A 19792-nucleotide genomic window follows, 5' to 3' on the forward strand; every position below is an offset into this window, starting at 1 on the left:
ATTTGTTTTTTTTTTTTTTTTTTTTTTTTACCAGATTGCATCCTCATACTGGCAAAGTTTATAAAAAAGAACAGGTTGCTGATTTGCTTCTTCCCCATTTGCTTGCTGCAGTTTTTTGTTGCCACCTTTTTGTTGGTTAAGTGAAATTGAAAGCGCGCGTTTAAGCGTTGATGCGGTGGGGAGGTGGAGATAGCAGTATAGACAGTTGCATTAGCAGCGGTAATGGAAGCGGCATTGAAAGCTGCTCAATTTTTTTGTTTCTTTTAACCTTTAAGCAGTATTGTTTTAATTCATTCGTGACTGACTTTGTCCGTTGTGCGTTTTACACCCACCAATGCTTAACTTAAGTGACATCCCCCAAAGCAAAGAAGCCGTTTATGCGAAAAGAAAAAATTATGATTGAAAGAAAGATCAAAATGGTTACTTCATTGAATTGTTTCCCTTTTTTTCTGGGCCCGTTCTGCGTGTTAATCATCAGCAGAAAAAATGTGCCCCCTTTGGAAAGAGGCGAATGAGTAAAATTGGCGTCTCTTAATCTGTAATTGAAGTGTCTACTAAATTTTAAAGGCCTAATTATGTCTTTTAGCATTGCCAAACGTAAATTTTGGGTGCTTTTGCAGGAAAAGGATTACAAGAGTGAGGAGGGAATGTATGCTTTTGCGTAGTGAACTTCTCACAAATGCACATACACTGTGTAAGCATGGGATAGGTCTTGGTAAATGTGCACATACGTGAGGATATGTACATATATTTTGAAGGGGGGGGGGGATGGTTGCTGTTGGGGAGACGCACATGTCTGGTGTGCAAATTTGTAAAAAGGGGGCGCACACGCGCACACAAATAGGCATAGACATAGATAGGAATGTATATACAGACATACATAGGTAGGCATAGGCATGGACATACATCTGTGCGTGTAGATGCTTGAGGGCGTATATCCGATGGCGAACTCAATAGAAGAGGAAGCGATTCATGAGCTCAAAATTGATGTGACTGCTTTTCAGGGAATACAGGAAGGACTTTATATGCTCGTACTTACCACTGTCATTTTTGTAATCATGGGTAAATTTGAAAACTAGCAGCATCAACTTTATCAATTTTCTTTCCGCCTTCTGGACTTGGAAGTCGTCCATGCTGTAGCCCTTTTTTAGTAACCACACGGCTCTCGTATATAAATTGCTGTCCAGGAACAGGATAATGTTTTGTATGTACTGATACTTTTCCTTGTTCAGCAGGTGCCAGTACACGTTGAAAATCGTTTCGTGTTCCTGCGGGGGGGTAAACAAGCATGCATATGTAAGTATATAAAAATTCACACATGTATGTGTGCACTATTGTGAGTACTTTGCTACGTAACTATCGCGAAAAAAAATATCAGTGCATACCTGTGCTGAGTGTTTGGATAGGTAAGTTTGTTGTGGACACAACGTGGAGGTAAAGTAATTATGTTTGTTCATAATATTTTTGTAGCAGTTGTATACTGCACATGGAGTGTTAAACGTATTATAATCTTGGTTGAATTGCAAAAACTTGAAATTGCACGTGAGTTTGAATCTGCAAAGGGCGCTGTTGCAGCAGACGTAAGAGGGGCAAATGGTCCATCTGCGCGGGGTGAAGGTTGTGTGTTAGGGTGGGTTCCCCCATAAAAGGGTTAGCGCGCTGTGCTGGCACTTGGCATGGGGATTAACATACACACATATACATACACCTGCACATATGGATTAGCAGCGAATGGGCTCACTGCACTTACCTCTTGCTTCTGTTGCTGAACCCAACGGAGGATATAGAATAGCTGTGCTTCCTCGGATTTTTGGAATTCCCCCCTTTGGCATTCGTTTTCCCAGAATCCTTGGCACCGTCCTTGGGGGTGCTTTTGCCATCATCGTTGTTCTTACCGTCGTGATCATTCACGTTGCTGTTCGCGATCTCGTTCGTTTTGGCAATCACATCGCCGACATCGTCCTTTTTGCCGTTCATATCAGTGGCAATCTGTGCAGCGTCTTGGTTCATCGAATTGTAGGCCTGTTTTTCCCTCAGGTAGTTGAGTAACAACTGCAGATTGTAATAATTTATGAGTGGAATGGGGAAGGGGCCGCCAGCATTGGGGGTTCTACCGGCACTGTGGAGGATATTCTTCAATTGGTTCGAAGCGAGGTTAATGTTACTGCCTATGTGGTCTTTACTGTCATCATTTAATAGGAGCTTATTCTTTTCACTCAAATGGTGCGTACTATAATTGCTATGCTGGGATGGGTGAACACTGTTTAATACATTTAGGCAAAGCGAATTGTTACTTAGGGGGTTGCTACTTAGGGGGTTGTTACTTACAGGGGTGCCACTCAGGGGGTTGTTACTCAGGGGGGTGCCGCTTAACGTGTTGCAGGTTAATAAATGTAAAGGGTAATTTGGTGGATAATTTTTATTGAGAACACCTACGTTATATGCATTACAACTGAGTAGGTTATCTTTAAGGTTGCTAATGCAGTTTAGTTGGTTTTGATAATTTTCGATGTACCTGTTTATTTCGTTGCTCATATTTCTGCCTGAGTCTACATCCAAAGGTCTGTCGTTTACTGAGTTTTGTGTTTCTCTGTAATGGTTTATGTTGTCTTGGTTTGTATTTTGTGGCGGAACATTTTGGAATGCATCTTTGGGGTATATTTCACCTGTTTGTTGGGTGCGGATTTTCTGGCTGTTTCGGGGTCCGTCATTAGCGTACTTTTCGCATCCCGCGTTCGTGCCATCGGGTATGCTACTATTACACAACAGGCTGTGCACTTTGTTCAGATCCATTAAGTCTCTACGGACATACACGCTTCCACTGCCATCATTTGTGCCATCTGCTACATTTTTACTGTTGATGTGATTTCTGTTCTCGATTTGTTTATATAAATAAAACAAATACATGTAGGCATTATAATTATTATTTGTCAAGGAATTCAGGCTCATCGGATCGTAGTCCACAATTTCTCTACCGAGAAGACTGCCTCCATTTCCTAAAATGTTGCACAAGGCACTTTGCTGCTGCAAGAAGCGGTTCTTATTATTCAGGGAGTTTCTACTGACAAGCGTGTTACCAAAAAAGGAGCTTAACTTGTCGGTTCCGTTTGGGTTGTTACTGCTACTTGTGCAGGGAAGCAAGGAATTTACATTTTCCGTCCTCTCCTCTTTAGGAGTGATCAATTTGTTTAGATCGTTCATACATGTTGAGGCAATCGGGTTATTCCCTTCTGTGTTGCTAAGCCCTCCGTTGACCGGATAACTTGAGGGTGTTCCATTTTTCCCTTTCTGCTCTCTCAAATTTGGCATGCCGTATAGATTGTCTCTAAGTTTATACATCTTGTTTAACCCAATGACATTCATCAAATTGTTGCCTAGTGCATTTAAGTTGTTTATATTATTATACGGTTGGTGTTTGTAATTTAGGAGCTCATTTGATGTGGCATCGTACGTGTTCTGACACGAGTTGAACATACGAAGGTTAGAAGAATCTACATGATGGTTGTGATTCAGTGGGATGTTTCGTTTATCTCCATTTGGATAAAATGTTAGATGGTACCAATTTTGATAACTATCAAAAGGTGTATTGTCTTCTAAATCGTTTGAGAATATTTCCTTTTTTACTTCCACTCCGGTGTGTGGATTATAATAGTTGGTGTTGTAATCGCTCTTTATTGCAGTGCTTACGAGGGGGTTCACTTCGTTAGTCATATCGTACGTAATGGTATTGTTGGCTTGTTCAGACGTGGGTCCTTTTTTTATGCACAAAAATGGGTTCTTAGAACCCGTGGAGCTGTTTTTGTCATGACCGTTCATTAGGTTAAAATTGTGGGGAGCTACATATGGAAGATAATTTTCTCCATTGAGAAAATTAGGGCGATAATTTACGGGATGCATAACGTTGTAGCTGTCATTATATGGGTTGAAATGGCTTATGATCTGTTGGAGGGGGTTATGTTGTGGACCGTATTGGCCTGCGCCGTTTTGAGGGCCACACACCTGTGCGTCATTTTGTTCATCTCCATTTCTACCTCTATCCGTGGAAAACTCATTTTCCTGTTTTACGATGGCAACGCTATCTTCACTCATTGGGTCGCCGCACAACTGGTTTAATCGTTTATCCGTCCTGTTATCATCACTCGTGTGGGCATATCTGCGGTTACTAAAACGGAGGGCATTACTGGGGAAGCTGTCTTTTTCTATACTTCCATTTTGCATTTTTGCTAGGCTCAAATTTGTTGCTGGTATGCTTTTACAAGTACTACACTGGTTGTAGTTGGTCACGTTATTTGTGTAACAACTGTTTGTGTTCCTTTGGTTGGTCATCCCGTTAGTGTAGTTACTTACAGAGTTAGTGAGACTGCTTGGGAGGATGTCATTTAAGCTAGCCAAATTGTTATAAGGTGGTAGATTCTGCATATGGATTCTACATTCTACACTGTTTTGGCCACTAAAATTGTGATGAAAACTGTACATGGTGGGATCATGGTACGTAGAATTGGTCTGATCTAAGAAGTGGTCCCATTTGACCTGTTCTACGTTGTTGGAAAAAATATTTGTTATGTCGTCTGTCGTGTGCACATTGAACACATCTGCGCTGTTGTTAAAACTCCCCATTTCAGCGGTGGCATTCGAATTGAAGCTGATCATGTGTCTTTTGTTATTGATAGCATTAATGTAACAGTTGGGTGATTCTCTAGGTGTTAAACTGGCAGTCATTTCGTAATGGTCATTATTTTCGCTCTGCAAGAAGTCGCATGGGGAATTGTTTTTAGTAATGTCTCTTTCGATACTGCCGTATAGGTTGTTACTTGTGTCTATCTGTGATGGCTGATATTTTTCATTTATTTTGTTAAAGCTGTCACTTCCTGGCGTTTGGGAATATGCTAGGTCGTTTTCGCTCAGGTTTTGTGCGGTTTCCATGTTGGCTTGGCTATATAGATTGTTCGTCGCGTGGTTGAAAAAGGTGGGTATTTGGATGATCGTTCCGCCCTCATTATTGTTGCTGTTGGAGATATTGTTTCCGTTTCGGATGCTTCTTCCTGCACTAGCGTTGTTATTTTCCCCATAAGTTTTCGCTTCATCCTGCTGGTCGAAGGCGCCCGGGTTGCGGCTAGGGTCGTCGGAGTTTTCCCCCACGCGTCGCGCGCTTCCGCTGTGCACGATGATGCTCGTGTGGGTATTGGTATGCTCGTTGGTGAGCTCGTTGGTGTACTCGTTGGTGTGCTCGTTGGTGTACTCGTTGGTGTGATCGTTGGTGTACTCATTGTTGTACGCATTAATGTTCGTGCTCTCGTTTACATATCTGCAGTCGAACCCGTATTTGGCAACGGTCCCTTCTGCATACGCACTTAATGGGTTGTAAAAGGGGAAGGAGTTTTTCCCCTGGATACTTTTAAATTGGTTAAACAGGCCCTGCTCATACATGTTGCGTTCATTTGGGTCATCGTAATTATTATCCATATTGTACCGGGTTAAGTAACAGTTGTTGTATGAAACATTTAGCTCATCATCGTTAAATGGGTTCATGTTGTCTACATTGTCGCCATAGAAGGAGGAATTTGGGTTCAGCTCTTCATTGTAGTAGTTAGAATGGTAGGGCATATAAGTATGCTGAACATGGTTCTTCGTTTCCATCAAACTATAGGGATCGACTATGCTTAGATCTTCTACATTGGTGTTAATCCTATTGTCGCAATTATCCTGTTGAGTATTCTGCACTGATTCCTTGTTGCCACGTTCAAAATGATCTTTATTCTCCAAACAGAGAAATTTATTTTGCGTATAATGAGCATTCAGGTGTGGAAAGTTTGTGGGCATCATATGATCCTCTGCGTAATACTCCACCTGTTGTGGCGTGTTGAAATGGGAATCCATCAAGTAGTTGTTTGCAATTACCTTGTCGCCTCGTGGGTAGTGGAAGTTTTCAGCTGGGAATTCACTTCGGTTTATCCTTTTGTCTACAACGCTGTTGGTGTGGATATTCATGTTGTTTACAGTTTTGATGGTGTTGAGGTTGTTGGCGGTGTTGACCGTGTTGGCGTAGTTGACGGTGTTGACGTTGTTGACGGTGTTTACGGCGTTGATCGAGTCTATTCTGTTAAGCGCACTGTTGGGCATGTTTTTGCCGAGGCTTCCGTTGAGGGTACTACCGCCACTGTTGTTCAGCTCGTCCCTTATGATGTCCATATTCACATTTCTGTGCATCATACAATCCACTAGTTCATCATTCTTCATCGAAAGTGTAATGTTATTCATACCATGTGGTTGCAAATGTACAGTGTTATGAGTGCCATTCCTATAAATTTCTTGCTTTGTTAAAACGTAATTTTCACTATTTTTAACGAGCATTTTGTTAATGTCTTTAACTCTACTGTATTTGTCTTCCTTATTGTAGTACCCATTTTGCAATGGGATATAATTTACATGGTTTAGGGCATAATTGTTGTTGCTTCTTTGTTCATTGGTGTTGAAGAAAAGGCGGTCATTAGGTTCTTCCTTTTTGTGTAGTTGTAGCCATGGTGAGGGTTCATTCATGTAGGCAATTATACTTTCTGGGGTGCTTTCAAGGAGAACCTCTCCCGTCTTGTTAAGGTGAGCTGTGTAATTATTTTTCTCAACATGGTAATTTAGCGCATTCTTATTTTCTTCTCTCACTTGATTATACACATTTTGGACATCAAAAAGAGGTTCACATTTTATCGGATGGGGAAGGTAATTCACATAGTACGAGGGGTGGTACATAATTACTTCGCTGTTGCTGCTGTGTGTTTTTTTTTCATTCCCTGCGTCGTTTTGCTCATACGTGTAGAGGGGGATAATGGGGCCTTCCGACTTGGGGTTAGCCCCCTGGTTCAACGCGGACGAGAAGATGTTGCCCTTCTCGTTGAGATGTTCGTGTTGCACGTTCACCGAGAAGTGGCGGTCCTCCGCGTGGGGAAGGTTCCATTGTTGCGATTGGTGGTGGTAGTGATGCTGCTGTTGCTGCTGCTGCCGCTGTTGCTGCTGTTGCCTCTGTTGCTGCTCCTGATCAGTGTCAGGGTGAAAGACGTAGTTGGGAGCGCCCTCTAATTCGACTCCTTGTCTACTCACTTCGCCCATGCCCATACAGTGCAAATCCGCCTTCTCATGCTTTGCCAAATTTGGCGTGTCGCTATACCTTCTCATTGTTTTATTTTCGTGAGGAAAATATGCTCGGACTTCCTCTACACAGATTAGATCCCCCGCAACTCGTGACTCTTTGTTTTCTCCCCTGTGTGACTTATTTGTCAATGCATAATTTGGTCCTTCGTTTTGATGCGCTTGCTCGCTATTGGCTGTGCGCATATCTGCGTAATTTGTTTCTGTATGAAGCGGGTGGTTGTTTGGGTCCACCTGCGTTGCTTCCTCGTTATTATTGGGGCTTCCTCCTTGTGTAATCATATGCTTACCTTTGACGTGGTGGTCTGGGCTCAAATTTTCTGCTGCCGGGACTACGTCTGCGTGTGTGTCTCCTATTTCTTGTTTAACTGCTTTGGGGGGCTCTCCTCCTGCACCGTTTCCAGCACCGTTGCCAACACCGTGGACTGCATCGCCGCTTTCATTTCTAACGGGTAATTCATCGCTAAGATAATGCACGGCAACGTCCTGGAGGCTTGCCGGTCCATCCAACGTTGATGATGCATCTTTAAATGAGCAAATCTGGGCACTTGGCGAATCGGTTAGCAGCGATTGAATTTTTTTTACTTGTTGTCCATGTGCATTTTGGACGTTGATTAAAATGTTCGTAGAAAGGGTAGGTTGGTTCTCCAAGTTGATTGGACTGGTGTTGAGGAAACACTCCCCAGGTACTGATGTGCCAAACAGATTCACGTTATCGTTGTATGATATGTTGATTATTTGATTACGGTTTGTTACTGATAGATTGTAAGAGTTGCTTTCCTTTTTGTCTCTATGCTGATTGCTTTCAATCTGATTGGCAGTGTACTGATTGGTATGAAACAAACTATTTCTGTTGTTTGTCTGGTGGTTTAAATGATCATTCTGGTTACATATGCAAGGAGTGAAGTTGTGGTTACATATCCGCGATGAAGAATCTTGGTTGGAAGGATTCCTATCAACGAAACTCCGTTTCGTGTAATTTTTTGCAAACATGTTTATGTATTCCCTATCTGCGAAGAAAAGAGCCCTGTTGGTTATTCTTCCGTTAGTGTAACTACTCCTTCGGTTGTTCATTGTGGCGTAACCATTGCTGTAATAATTGTGGATGGTCATGCCCGGATCATTACTATACTTGAAAATGTAATATGGATTTAAATGGTGGTAAAAATTATTATGAGAAAAACTTTTTCTTGTATTAAATAAGTCATTTTTGAAGCAGCTAACATTTAAATTGCAGTTTGGAAGAGGATTATTCGTGAGGATGTTCCCATCGGAGAATATACTTATGCTGTTTCTGTTAAGGATATAATTGTTACTACTCATGGTGTACGTACTGTTATGGGGGGGGTTCATCACAGGGTTATTGTAGACATTTGCTGCGATGCTGCTATTTGGGTTGAAACTCATATTTATAATCCTATAATTTGTGCCATCCGCGCTCGTGAAATAATTCTCTACGTTATTGCTGCTAAGGTGGCCGCTTATCATGGGGAATCCTTGAAAATTTGAATTGAAACCGAATGGTGAGTACGCTGCGCATTGTGGGTATGCTGGGTATTGTGGACTTAGTGGGTATTGTGGATTTGGTGGGTATGCACTATTTGGTGGGTATGCACTATTTGGTGGGTATGCACTATTTGGTGGGTATGCACTATTTGGTGGGTATGCACTATTCGGTGGGTATGCACTATTCGGTGGGTATGTACTATTTGGATAGCTGTTACTGCCCGCGATGTTGTCCGCCACCTGAGTGTTTATATTCAACAAATGTTCATTCATATGGTCAGGGGTTTCCACACCATTGGGATCAATTGCGCATAAAATACAATCTCCCTCGTCGTACATTTTGTGGTGACGATCGGTCGTGGGGAGTGTCGGTTCGCGTTTTACGAGATCGATTAAATGGTTCATTGGGGTGATATGTTCTGTTGCTTCTCCTTGTTTCTCCACATACGTGGATTTCCCTTTTGCGATATTCCCCCCCCCTTGTCGTCGGTTTTTATTCTGGAAATCGTGTTGTTCGTTTTTTAATTTTTTACATGAATCGCTTCTGCTTTTGGCGGTGGTGCGATGATCACCACTGTCCTCGGTTGCAGCACGCTGATCACTTCTATTATTTGTTGCGGCACGCTGATCATAGCTTCCCTTGACGGGGGCGTCCCTTCTGTGTCCTTCGTCCTTCTTTTCGACAACTCCTTTAGCGTTATCCCCCTTCGTGCTGTTAAAGCTGAAGACACGTGTCTCGCTCTGGTTGACTGCATTTCTCCCGCCAGCTGGGATGCCCACCTCGTTCAAGTCGCAAACAATATTTTGTAAATTCATGAAGGTTGAACAGTCACACGTATTATAAACTACATTTTCGACGTTATCTAGGGTGTAAGTGTGGTTAGACATGTGATTTTCATCTACTTGGTAGCAGCTTTGTAAAATGTCGTATTCGTTAAATGCGTCACATGAATTAGATGATCTTTTTTCTTTACTATTCTGTGAGTTACCTAATTCATTAATGGTGCCTTGGGTGAGGGTTTTTTCATTTAGCTGCTTAAATAAGTTGAGTTTCATGCGCATATTGTTTAAAGGCTGTACTTCCCTACTAAATGGGAGGTATTGGTTAGTGCCTAGAGGGCTTGTAAATTTCGGGTAAAGGGAAAATTTATATTTATCTCTATGCTGGTTGGTTAATTGGTTCCTCTTGAGCGATAGCATGGTTCCCTTTTTGCACAAATCCGTGATGTAAAAGCAGTGCTCGTCTGGGTAGTCTACAAACTCGTTTATTTTTTTTCTGTTGAATCTTTTGCTGAATTTTTTGTAAGTTTCGTTTTTCTTTCGTGCGGGGAAAATGGTTTCATCCGGCTCTCTCCTGGGTTTTATCTTCTCGCCCGTGTGATGCTTGCTCGCGCCATTTGGGTTTTCCCCGTTTGGGTCTTCACCATTTGGGTCTTCACCATTTGGGTCTTCACCATTTGGGTCTTCACCATTTTTGCTACCTCCACCCACGTCCGCTTCATTTCGCACAATTTCCCTTTTCACTTCTACCGCCACACTTTGTTTCCCCCCTATCCTTTCCTTTCTCCTCTCTGCGTTTTTAGATCCTCGTGTTTGTTTTTCCTCCTGTAGGCGCTGCTGAGCGTGCATATTCTGGCGTATTTGACCTGTCTTCATTTGGCCCTTATCTTTCTCTTCACAACTTGCCTCTATTTTGACAAGCTTTTCTATTACTTGTGCATTTCTTTTTTTTGTTTCTATCAGGTTATGGCTGGCATTATTTAAAATTTTCAGCTTAAGGGAAGGATTCTCATTTGAGCTCAATGCGTTGTGACCGCTAGTGCTGGTGTTATCTATCTGTTCCTGGTGCTCTCTTACTCTGGACTCATTTTCACCATGGTATTCTTCCACCTTTAATTTTATTTTTCTTCGGCACATTTCATGACTGTCAGTGGTTCCTTCTGATTTTAACGTACTTTTGTTGGTAACTTCGTTGAAAGTTATTTCGTGGGGATTGGTCTCTGCTGTTCGATTAAAATCTTCTTTTGGGGCGGCACTCTGTGTGGCATTCTGCGCAACGCTGTGGTTATTCCTCTGGCCAACTTTTTGAGGCGCTCTTTCCGCCACACTGTGAAGCTCGTTATTATCGCCTTCGCGCTTTGTCCCATCCGTCTTTTCAGTGGATCGAAAGGAATCACTCTCCCTAACGCCTGATTTGTTCGAGTTCTCCCTATCCGTTTGGTCATTTATGACATTCCTTCCATCGTGTTTATGGCCATTATTGTTCCCATTTTCTGTGTCATCATTTTGGCCATGTGGAGGGTCCATCTTATAGTTCAGAAAAAAGTCTCTGACTTTTTGTTCAAAAGCCTCCGCATCTTCTCTGTCCAGCTTATTGTCATCCTTCTGCATGCTATTTTTTTCATCTTCATATTTTTTTCTTATGTTGTGAATTTTGGTGAGAACAATTAATCCGATATCGTAATGCTCAAAGATGATATCTAACTCATTTTTTGACATAAAATATGAAAAAAATGTAAAAAATATTTTTTTATTTTCCCCTCGTAGAAACATTGGCACATGCCTCGGTTTCCCTTTTCTCATTTTTTATTTAAAAAAAAAAAAGAAGGGGGGGTGGGGGAAGCGAAGGGGAGGACTGAAAAAGTGGGTCTTGCACAAATGTGCAAGATGAAAGTGTACGGCGAAATGGATATGTGCGCAGAAGGAGGGCATTTGTGGAGGGGGGGCACATACCATTCTGTTGTACTATGCTGCGCTGGTTACGCAGACATTTCTGCGGTTCAGAGAGCCTTCACGAGGGTGCGCGGAACTTTCACGAGGGTGCGCGGAACTTTTACGAGGACGCACGAAACTTTCACGAGGTAGCAAGAAAATTTCACGAGGGCACATATATCTCCCCCTCGCGCGTATGTGTAGATCTACTTATAAATGCTGAATCGATTGGAGGTGCATATTAGGTGTACCTATCAAACCTACAGCTGATCTATGGGTGTCTATCTCTGCTGCAAAGCACATTACACGATTTGTTCTTATAGATCAAGGGGATGAAACATGGGTAGGTTAAAAAGTGAATGAGCGTTCCTAGGGATGGTGGTGGCTTATTCATTTTAGACACCTTGTTTGTTTTGTTAGTTGACGCATTTGCAGGCATAAATGTGTACACGTGAAGGTGCGCGTGTTTTATGTGTAGGTATGCATATGCGCAACGTGAAGGAACTGTGTGGGCTTAATTTTTACCCTTCGAACATGTTCAGGTACAGATATTTAGCTTTTCTTTTTCTTTCCTTTCCTTTTCTTTTCCTTTCTTTTCTTTTTTCGCTCTTTTTGGTTTTCCTTAATTATTCTCAAACACTCATGCGGGTAGTGTGGTCATTCCTATTTTTGGTGATCGTTGTTAGGAAATTACCCATGCAAAAATGGTGTATCGTTTCACGATCTGAAAGGTGCCCTCTTTTTTACGGGGTATTCACTATGGGTGTGGAAAAAAAGAAATAAAACGCGCGATGGTACGAAGAAACAGAAAAAAATTGCGAGAAACATCAAGAAATGAAAATGGCAAATAACGAGGAATGACAACAAAATATTGACGAACGCGCAGGAATTTTTTTAAAATGAAAGGTGAACAAATATGCAGCCGTTTTACACCTGCGCCACAATATTTTTGTGGGATGCAGGTTCTGCAACGGTGTGTGCGTGCATGGGATACCGCGACAACGGTTTTTCTTTCGTTAATATTTAATTAAATGTGATTAAATGCAAATAAATACGGGGAAGCAGAACCATGATAGAATGCACGAAAATGTAACTAAGCAGAAATTTGCAAAATAACCGCTAGCACTTTTGCAAATGATCGTGTACATGCATTATTTACACATAGGCATACTCAACTTTTGGCTATTTTTTTTTTTTTTTTTTTTTTTTTCTTATATTAACAAAGCTACATGGAAGGAATAAAAAGAAGCACAGTCGAACGATATGCTTAACACCAAATTAAGTATGCCGTTTGAACTTAAAAAACACTTGTGTGAAGGTGACGCAAAAAAAATAAAAAAACAGGATGCTACATAAACGTTTACTTTAATTTTACACAATATACGTTTACATATTCAGATTGTGCTTGCATTTACATAAACTTGTTCATTCACGTGGCTTTCCACATACGTAAAAGCGTGTGTTTATGCATACATATGTACGTTCATGCTGATATGTATGCACACTTTTTAAACACATACATTTATTCCCTTTCACTATGATGAAAAGGAAAAAAAAAAAAGAAAAACCCTTTTTCACCCGTTTATGTATTTGTTCTTTGTACTGCGGCATATTTTACGCGTTTATGTTGCAGTTAGGATGTGGTTAAGCATTCACTTACATATTTGAGCGTACAAACGTGCGTCGTTTCGAAGCAAAAATATGTACCCACTGATATTGCATATGCGAGAGCTTTCTCCTGTAGCTTTATTTTTTTCGTCGTATGTTTTTAATTTCTCATTTCCAAAATGTTAAAAATGCATTTTTTATTGAAAAAAAAATAAAAAATCATAAAAAAGATAAAACATTAAGGTATGTAGGTGCACTAAGATTATTGCTAAAAAATACATTTAGGTTTAATCTATCATATAGCTATAAAAAAAAAAATATATATATATTTTTTTTTGTTGCATGTAAAAATGAGACCACTAAATTTTTTTCGATAAATGAAGATAAAATAATTCATCATCGTTCGGAAAAATTTTACAGCAATGAAGAAAAAAAATATTTTTACTTATTTGTATAAAAATTTATGTGAAAAAAATGTATAACTGCGATTACGCGCGTTTATATATATTTGTTCATATATAAATTTTTTTTTTTTTTGGTGTTGTCGTTTGTGACCATTTTTAAATTCCCTTCCCTTGAGGCTCTCGCGTGTATATTTTTAAACGCTTTTAAGCATATATGAATATATATAAATTTATATATAAATATTTAAATGTATAAATATGTATTTATATGCATTGACCGGGCGAATAATACTACATGCAAAAGAATCCACAAATTAATTTTTTTTCTGTGTTGTTCTTTCAGCCCTGCTAATTATTATATCTGTGCAACATCTTGATATGTACTCAAGAAGCTTAAACCGTTTCCGTGCAACGCCCGTTTTTTGCGCATACGTGATTAGCTTTTCCAGTGTTTTTCTCTCACCTGAACAGAGTTAGAGTTAAAAAATATTGCTTCCTCTTTTTTGTACATTTTTCATGCTTCGCAGTTTTGTTGATGGGCTGCACCACGCAGTGAGAAAATCAGGGTATGCGCAAGTGGGGACGTGAATGTGCGCTGATTGTGTACATTTGCATATGCACATGTGTATATGTGCGCATATATAAACGCATATATAAACGCACATACGAACGCATATATAAACGCGTATATAAACGTATGTATAAACACATGTTTAAACGCACATATAAGCGCACATATGAATGCACATTTGAACGCACATATGAACGCACATTATATGTACCTGTTTAACCGTGTTGAGAAACCACGCTGTGGGGCTCACATGGAGGGGCATGCGGAGTGAACCATCTTTGAAGTGATGGCCTTTTCGTCCCACCCCCCAAAAAAAAAAAAGTGTAAATGGTAGACCTGTCAAAGGAGTGGGTGTTTGCATAATGACAATTCTTAATTTTTCCTATTGCACATGTGAGATCTATGGCGTCAATGAGTGAATGACACCAAATGAATGAAAAGGAAAAATTAGCAACTTGGTGCACATTTCATATTGCTTAACTGCTGCATTTATAATGTCTTTCCCTGTAGTGCAAAATATGTTTTTATATATTTATTAACCCATTCGTGGATGTTTTATAATCATTTTAAGTATTTTTTTTTTTGTGGATTTTTTTTTTTAACGATAGGGAAAATGCCTCAGGGTTGCTTAACTTGCTGTTGCACGAATACGCAAAGTTAGTGAACCAACGGTTTTCTTTTCTTATTTTGGAAATTAAAAATCGAAAATATATTATAATATTTTGTTGCACTTTTGACATGCATTTTCTTCAAATTGAAGCAGCACGTTTAAAGTTTTTTCCGCCTTGTATATGTTTTAAGCGGAACATGAAACATTGGCCGAATGTGTGGATTGATTTTTCCCCATACATACCTTACACATAAATGGTGCATTTTTTATAAATGTTTTACTTAACAGGGTTTATCTATTTTTGCTTTATTTTTTCGTGCACAATGCCGTGGAATGGGTCAAATATTAGAAGTTTATATGCAAAAGGGGTACATTTAAATGGGGAAAACGCATAATGCTCCATTTGTGCTGCTAGAACTGTTCAAGCGGGAAGAAAAATGCCATTTAAAAATTTGCTGTATGGGAAGGCTAAACAGAAAAGAGCGATGCGGCATTTATTTTATTTTTTTTTGTGATCAATTTTTTTCATAATTTGTTTTTTTTTCTCCTTTTTTTTTATGGTATGTTTGTTTACACGTAATATATCGTGTGTAAGTGACCTCGCAGTTTATACTGCTCGAACAAAGGCGAAAAACTTATTTATTTTGCGAAGCCGTGTAAGATGGGCCTACAAGCGCATATTTTGCGTGTTTTTGACAAAGTCCAAATGCACATGTACATATATACGATGTCGTATATCGAAATTGTAAGCGAACACTTATTTTACATAATTTTTTTAAAAAATTTTATCGTAACTATTTCATTTTGTAACGGAAAAAAAAAAATTTATGCCTTTTAAAAAAGGATATATTTTTTTCTTTTTTTTTTTTGGAAAAATTATGTCATATCCATTTCATATGCATATACGTATATGCAAAAAATGTGTTACCTCTTTTGCTGACGCACATAGTGCAATGTAGAAAAGACTTATTCAGATAAACTTCTCGTAGTAGTGGCCCCTTCACTCCGCATGTTCACGCGAAAATCTTTGACTCTCCTTTTGTGGTTACAATTTCTGATTGTGTTCTACACATGAATTAAGTAAACCACCACAAAACAGTGAAAGGTATCCTACAACGTGTTATAAAAAAAAATATGCACAAGGGCATGAATAAGATGTGGGGAAAACTCGCTTTACTGGGTGCAAACGGCACATTTGCAGAAACGTGCGGAGAGCTCGGAAGAAAGGATACACATTTTATTTTCTTGTATGTGCCTTAATGTTTGTTCTACATGCTTGTGTATTGTTTCGCTCTTTGAAGAACTTCGCTGCATGTGCATATATGTACATATGTGGGCATATGTACATGAGTCTGCATTTTTTTTTTTTAATCATTACGGTGTTGATGCTTTCCTTAAAAAAAAAATCTGACTGTTTGTCGAAAAAAAGCCTAGTAGAAACACTTTTACGAGATGGTAAAGTAAGGGGAAAGAATATGTTTTAAAAAAATTGCTGCATATTATTGAGTCTTAACTGGGTAATACAGCATTTGTATGTGCTGTGCACTATCGGAGGAAATCAGAAAGGTGTTACTACATGGTAAACGGATATGTAGATTTTTTTTTTTTTATGCCATTTTTTATTTACTTTATCCCTTGCTCTTTGCTTTCGTTAAGAAGAATTTCAACAACAATTTTATATTTGTTTGAGGTTAAGTCTGTGTAGTTAGTGCGCGGTTGATGAAGCGTCATTTATTGGAAGGTGTGTTGGGGGGGGAGTTGTGTGTGTTGGCTATTTTTTCATTTGTTTTGCTTTGTTTTGCTTTGTTTTGTTTTGTTTTGCTCTGCTTTGTTTTGTTTTTTTTTTTACTTTTTAAATGATCCTTTATGAGATTCGAAAGGTTGTCAGTAATTTCCTTCTTACTGTCGCAGTTGAAGACGGTGCCCTTCAAATTTTTGTTAACTAATGTCTTTAAAGAATTGATAATGTCGCGCTTCAATCTGGGGAAAATTTACTCACGCATTTTTGCAAAAAAAATTGCCGTTTAATTGTGCCAGTATATATACATATATATATATATGTATATGCATTTTTTCCTGCCGCGCCTTAGCGCGGGTGTGCGCATTTTCTACTTATGCTAAATTGGTTGTTGTTGTTTTTTTTCCTACATGCTTTTTTCCATTTTGCTGATGTGTTGGATTGACCCTTTTTTTTATCTTTTTCTTTTGTGCCTAAATTCGTAAATATCACTTGTAAGATTTGTGAAAATTGGCGAAGGTGGGAGGGGAACACAAATGCATATGCGCAGGTATTGCCTCTATCACGTTAGCTTTATTTTTATAGATTGTTTTTGTGTACCCGTTAGCAGGGCTGTCCCCAATGCAGAATTTGTTTGTTGTGTGAAAAAGGACAGTACCTCCTCACGATGTCTCGAAGTTATGCGTACACATAAATACACATATGTGTGGCATTATATATGTGTCCATTTTTGCATTGTAATGCGCCCTTGTTTTTGTGTGAAGGGATGGGTAATTTTCGTCTCAATTGGGCTACCATTCATTTGGGAAATGTAAAATTAAAGGAAAAAAGAAAAAGAAGAAAAAAGAAAAAAAGAAAAAAGAAAAAAGAGAAAAAAGAGAAAAAAAAGTGTCACCTACGTGTGCGAGGTGAATTGAGGAACATTATTTTTATGTACATGTATGTGTTCATTTGTTCGTTTCCATATTTTCTTTTTTTTGGAGGGCGCGAAAAGTTTGCAAAACGGCAAAATGCCGAACTTAAATGGTAGAAGGGCTTTCCCATTTGCCCGTCGTATGATTACTTATACCCATTTGCATACGTCGTTTTTCTCTTTGCTCGATGGGGAATTATTTGCCGTTTGGCATTAAGGAACATTTAAATGTGCGAATGTCGTTACTTGGGGAAAATATTTACGCGCATTTTGATCCTCCCCTTTTGTACCTTAAAAAAAATGACGGAACGTAAAGCAAAAATGGGTAGGAATTCAGAGTTCAAATTTTCGGAAAGAAGAAAACGATGTGAAATAGGGATTTACAATTTTGCCCTACAAATGAATGCATTGAAGAGCGGCTTCACCAAAAATACCTTTTTGTGATACCCCTACCTGTACATGTAGCTTTGCACTCTTGTATATGAACATATAATGCAAAATAATCAGCCACCTGGTGGAAAAACTGTGTGTAATGTCCCATAAGTGGGTGTAAATATAGGGTAAGAAAAACTGCTAAATTACGTGTTGCGCATTTAACTCCGCCACTTCGCAGTAGGCGCAGAACAAATGCTGATTAAATGTGTGCAGGGAGTGGAAACTTTAAATGTACCCCTATCCCTCCTTTTTGTCTTGCACTAAGATGGAACATTTTTGCAAGTGGTTGGACATGATTGAAGATATTCATGGTGTTGGACTTAGGCAAAATTCAGAAATGTTTAAGTGGTCATTATTTGGCTCGTTATTTCATTTTATCACCTCTGCTACTCACCTTTAGACTGCTTTTCTTCAATTTTTTTTTTTTTTTTTTTTGCACTAATTTGCAGGCTTGTTATTTTTTTCGATATTAAAATTACCTATTTTTTGTCCAAGGTTGGGATAAAAAGAAAAAAAATGCTTTTAATTATTCATAGTCCCTATTTGCGGATGGAGTGCCGCATTTATTTTATCCATTTTGAGTTTTTCCAAATTAGGTAATAGGAAGCATGTGGAGGTGTGAAATTAGCTTCTTCAATGTTGGTTAATGAGAGTGTCTCCTTTTTTTGTTGTACCATTTGCCGTTCTTTAGCTCCGACCTTAAGCGTTTTTCCTCACATCTAGCAAAAAGGCATATATTTGTGCAAATATTTTACTAAAAGAAATGCGCAATTTTGTTTTTTATATTTTTCTCATTATTGGCAAATTGAGCAACTACACTATTGTACGTACACGTCTGTTTTACTATTTTACGTTTCGTTTTTTTTTTTTTTTTGAGATAGCCCTGAGATTATGCCTTTCATTTGTTAAACACATTTTTTGCACATTTTTGCGGACATCATTGTGATTAGCATTATAGGGGTGCATTGCGAACTGGCAGTTAGTAGCTACAGCACTTATGTCTGTGTTCCCCATTTCGGGTTTGCACGCTGTGCTGCGCGAAGATGTTTCTCATCATTGCACATATAGTGTGCAAGTGTGCAAAGGAGTGACGCATGGCTTAAAGCAATTTCTACCCATATGCTTAAAAATGTTCAGGATGGTAACAGAAAAAAAGAGAAACTCGCAATAAAATTGTTTTAAAATGTGTATGATTACAACTGGGAAATGAAAGTATCTCTTTTTTTTTTTTTTTTTGCACAATTCAAGTTATGTTCATTTAGAGTGGTTGCGTGTGATTTCGCTTCTCTCGTTTGGTCATTTGTTGATTTATTTGTTCATTTGTTTGTTCGTTCGTTTGTTTATTTGCTTACCTATTTGTTCACCCATTTGCTTACCCATTTGTTTACCCATTTGATTACCCATTTGCTTGCTCAATTGTTTATTTTTTTTTGTGTGCGCTCTTATTCGAACTGTTTCAAGCGCCCGCTCACATTTTTGTGCCCCGTTTCTTGTTCACAATAAATGGGCCTCTTGTTTACTAAAAGGAAAAACGCAATCATTGTTCCCGCATTAGTGGGGGGTGGTTTAATCAGGCACTTTTGTGAATATTCTTGTGGATCTACTTTCTGAAAAATTGTCTGTCCAGTTTTGTGTTATTCTGTCCAAGACAATTTATCAGGTGGTTGAAATGCCCATACATGGGAAGGTGTGAAGGGGGAAGAAAATGAAGCAACTGTTTCTGGCAACTTGTGCGTAACGGTGTTTGTATATTCGTGTACATACTGATATGCGCACTGTTTCTCGGTATAATGAAACGGCAAAGGGGTGTAGCAGCATAATTGAAGCAAAGTCGAAGCAGAGTCGAAGCAGAGTCGAAGCAAAGTCGAAGAAAAATCGAAGCACAGTCGAAGAAAAATCGAAGCAAAATCGAAACAAAGTCGAAGCAAAGTCGAGGCAACGTTGAAGCGTAATTTAAAGGAGCGTACTCTTCAATTTTGGGGCCAACACGCAGGTATAACCCTTGTAGCAGCATAACTGACACAATTACTCAGATTAAATATAGAAAGGTAGAGCTCCTCCCCTCCCCGCCGTGTAAGTCACGTAACAGGGAAGCGCACAACACATGGGGATTCATGCACACCTGCGTATGTACACATCGAGAGATATATCTCTA

The 19792-nt window shown here is 39.2% G+C and overlaps 2 protein-coding genes across 2 annotated transcripts in view; one reads left to right on the forward strand and one right to left on the reverse strand.

The window, feature by feature from the left end:
• PCYB_095230 (hypothetical protein) overlaps positions 1 to 144 on the forward strand; it is a gene marked incomplete at its 3' end in the record, with an annotated part of 2098 nt that extends 1954 nt beyond the window's left edge. Inside the window, exon 7 of the mRNA XM_004222638.1 lies at positions 35 to 144. Within this exon, the coding sequence (XP_004222686.1) occupies positions 35 to 144 (110 nt within the window). The remainder of the gene's footprint in view (positions 1 to 34) is intronic.
• Positions 145 to 950: 806 nt separating this feature from the next.
• On the reverse strand, positions 951 to 11145 carry PCYB_095240 (sporozoite asparagine-rich protein; the record flags this gene model as incomplete). Its single annotated transcript, XM_004222639.1, has 4 exons — positions 951 to 1268; positions 1386 to 1457; positions 1747 to 8672; positions 9249 to 11145. The coding sequence occupies 2 exons, from the start codon at positions 11143 to 11145 to the stop codon at positions 1747 to 1749; spliced, it is 8823 nt and encodes a 2940-aa protein (XP_004222687.1). The 3' UTR covers positions 951 to 1268; positions 1386 to 1457.
• Positions 11146 to 19792: the final 8647 nt, after the last annotated feature.

The sequence above is a fragment of the Plasmodium cynomolgi genome, chromosome 9 (assembly GCF_000321355.1).
Source record: "Plasmodium cynomolgi strain B DNA, chromosome 9, whole genome shotgun sequence".
Classification (NCBI taxonomy): Eukaryota; Apicomplexa; class Aconoidasida; order Haemosporida; family Plasmodiidae; genus Plasmodium; species Plasmodium cynomolgi.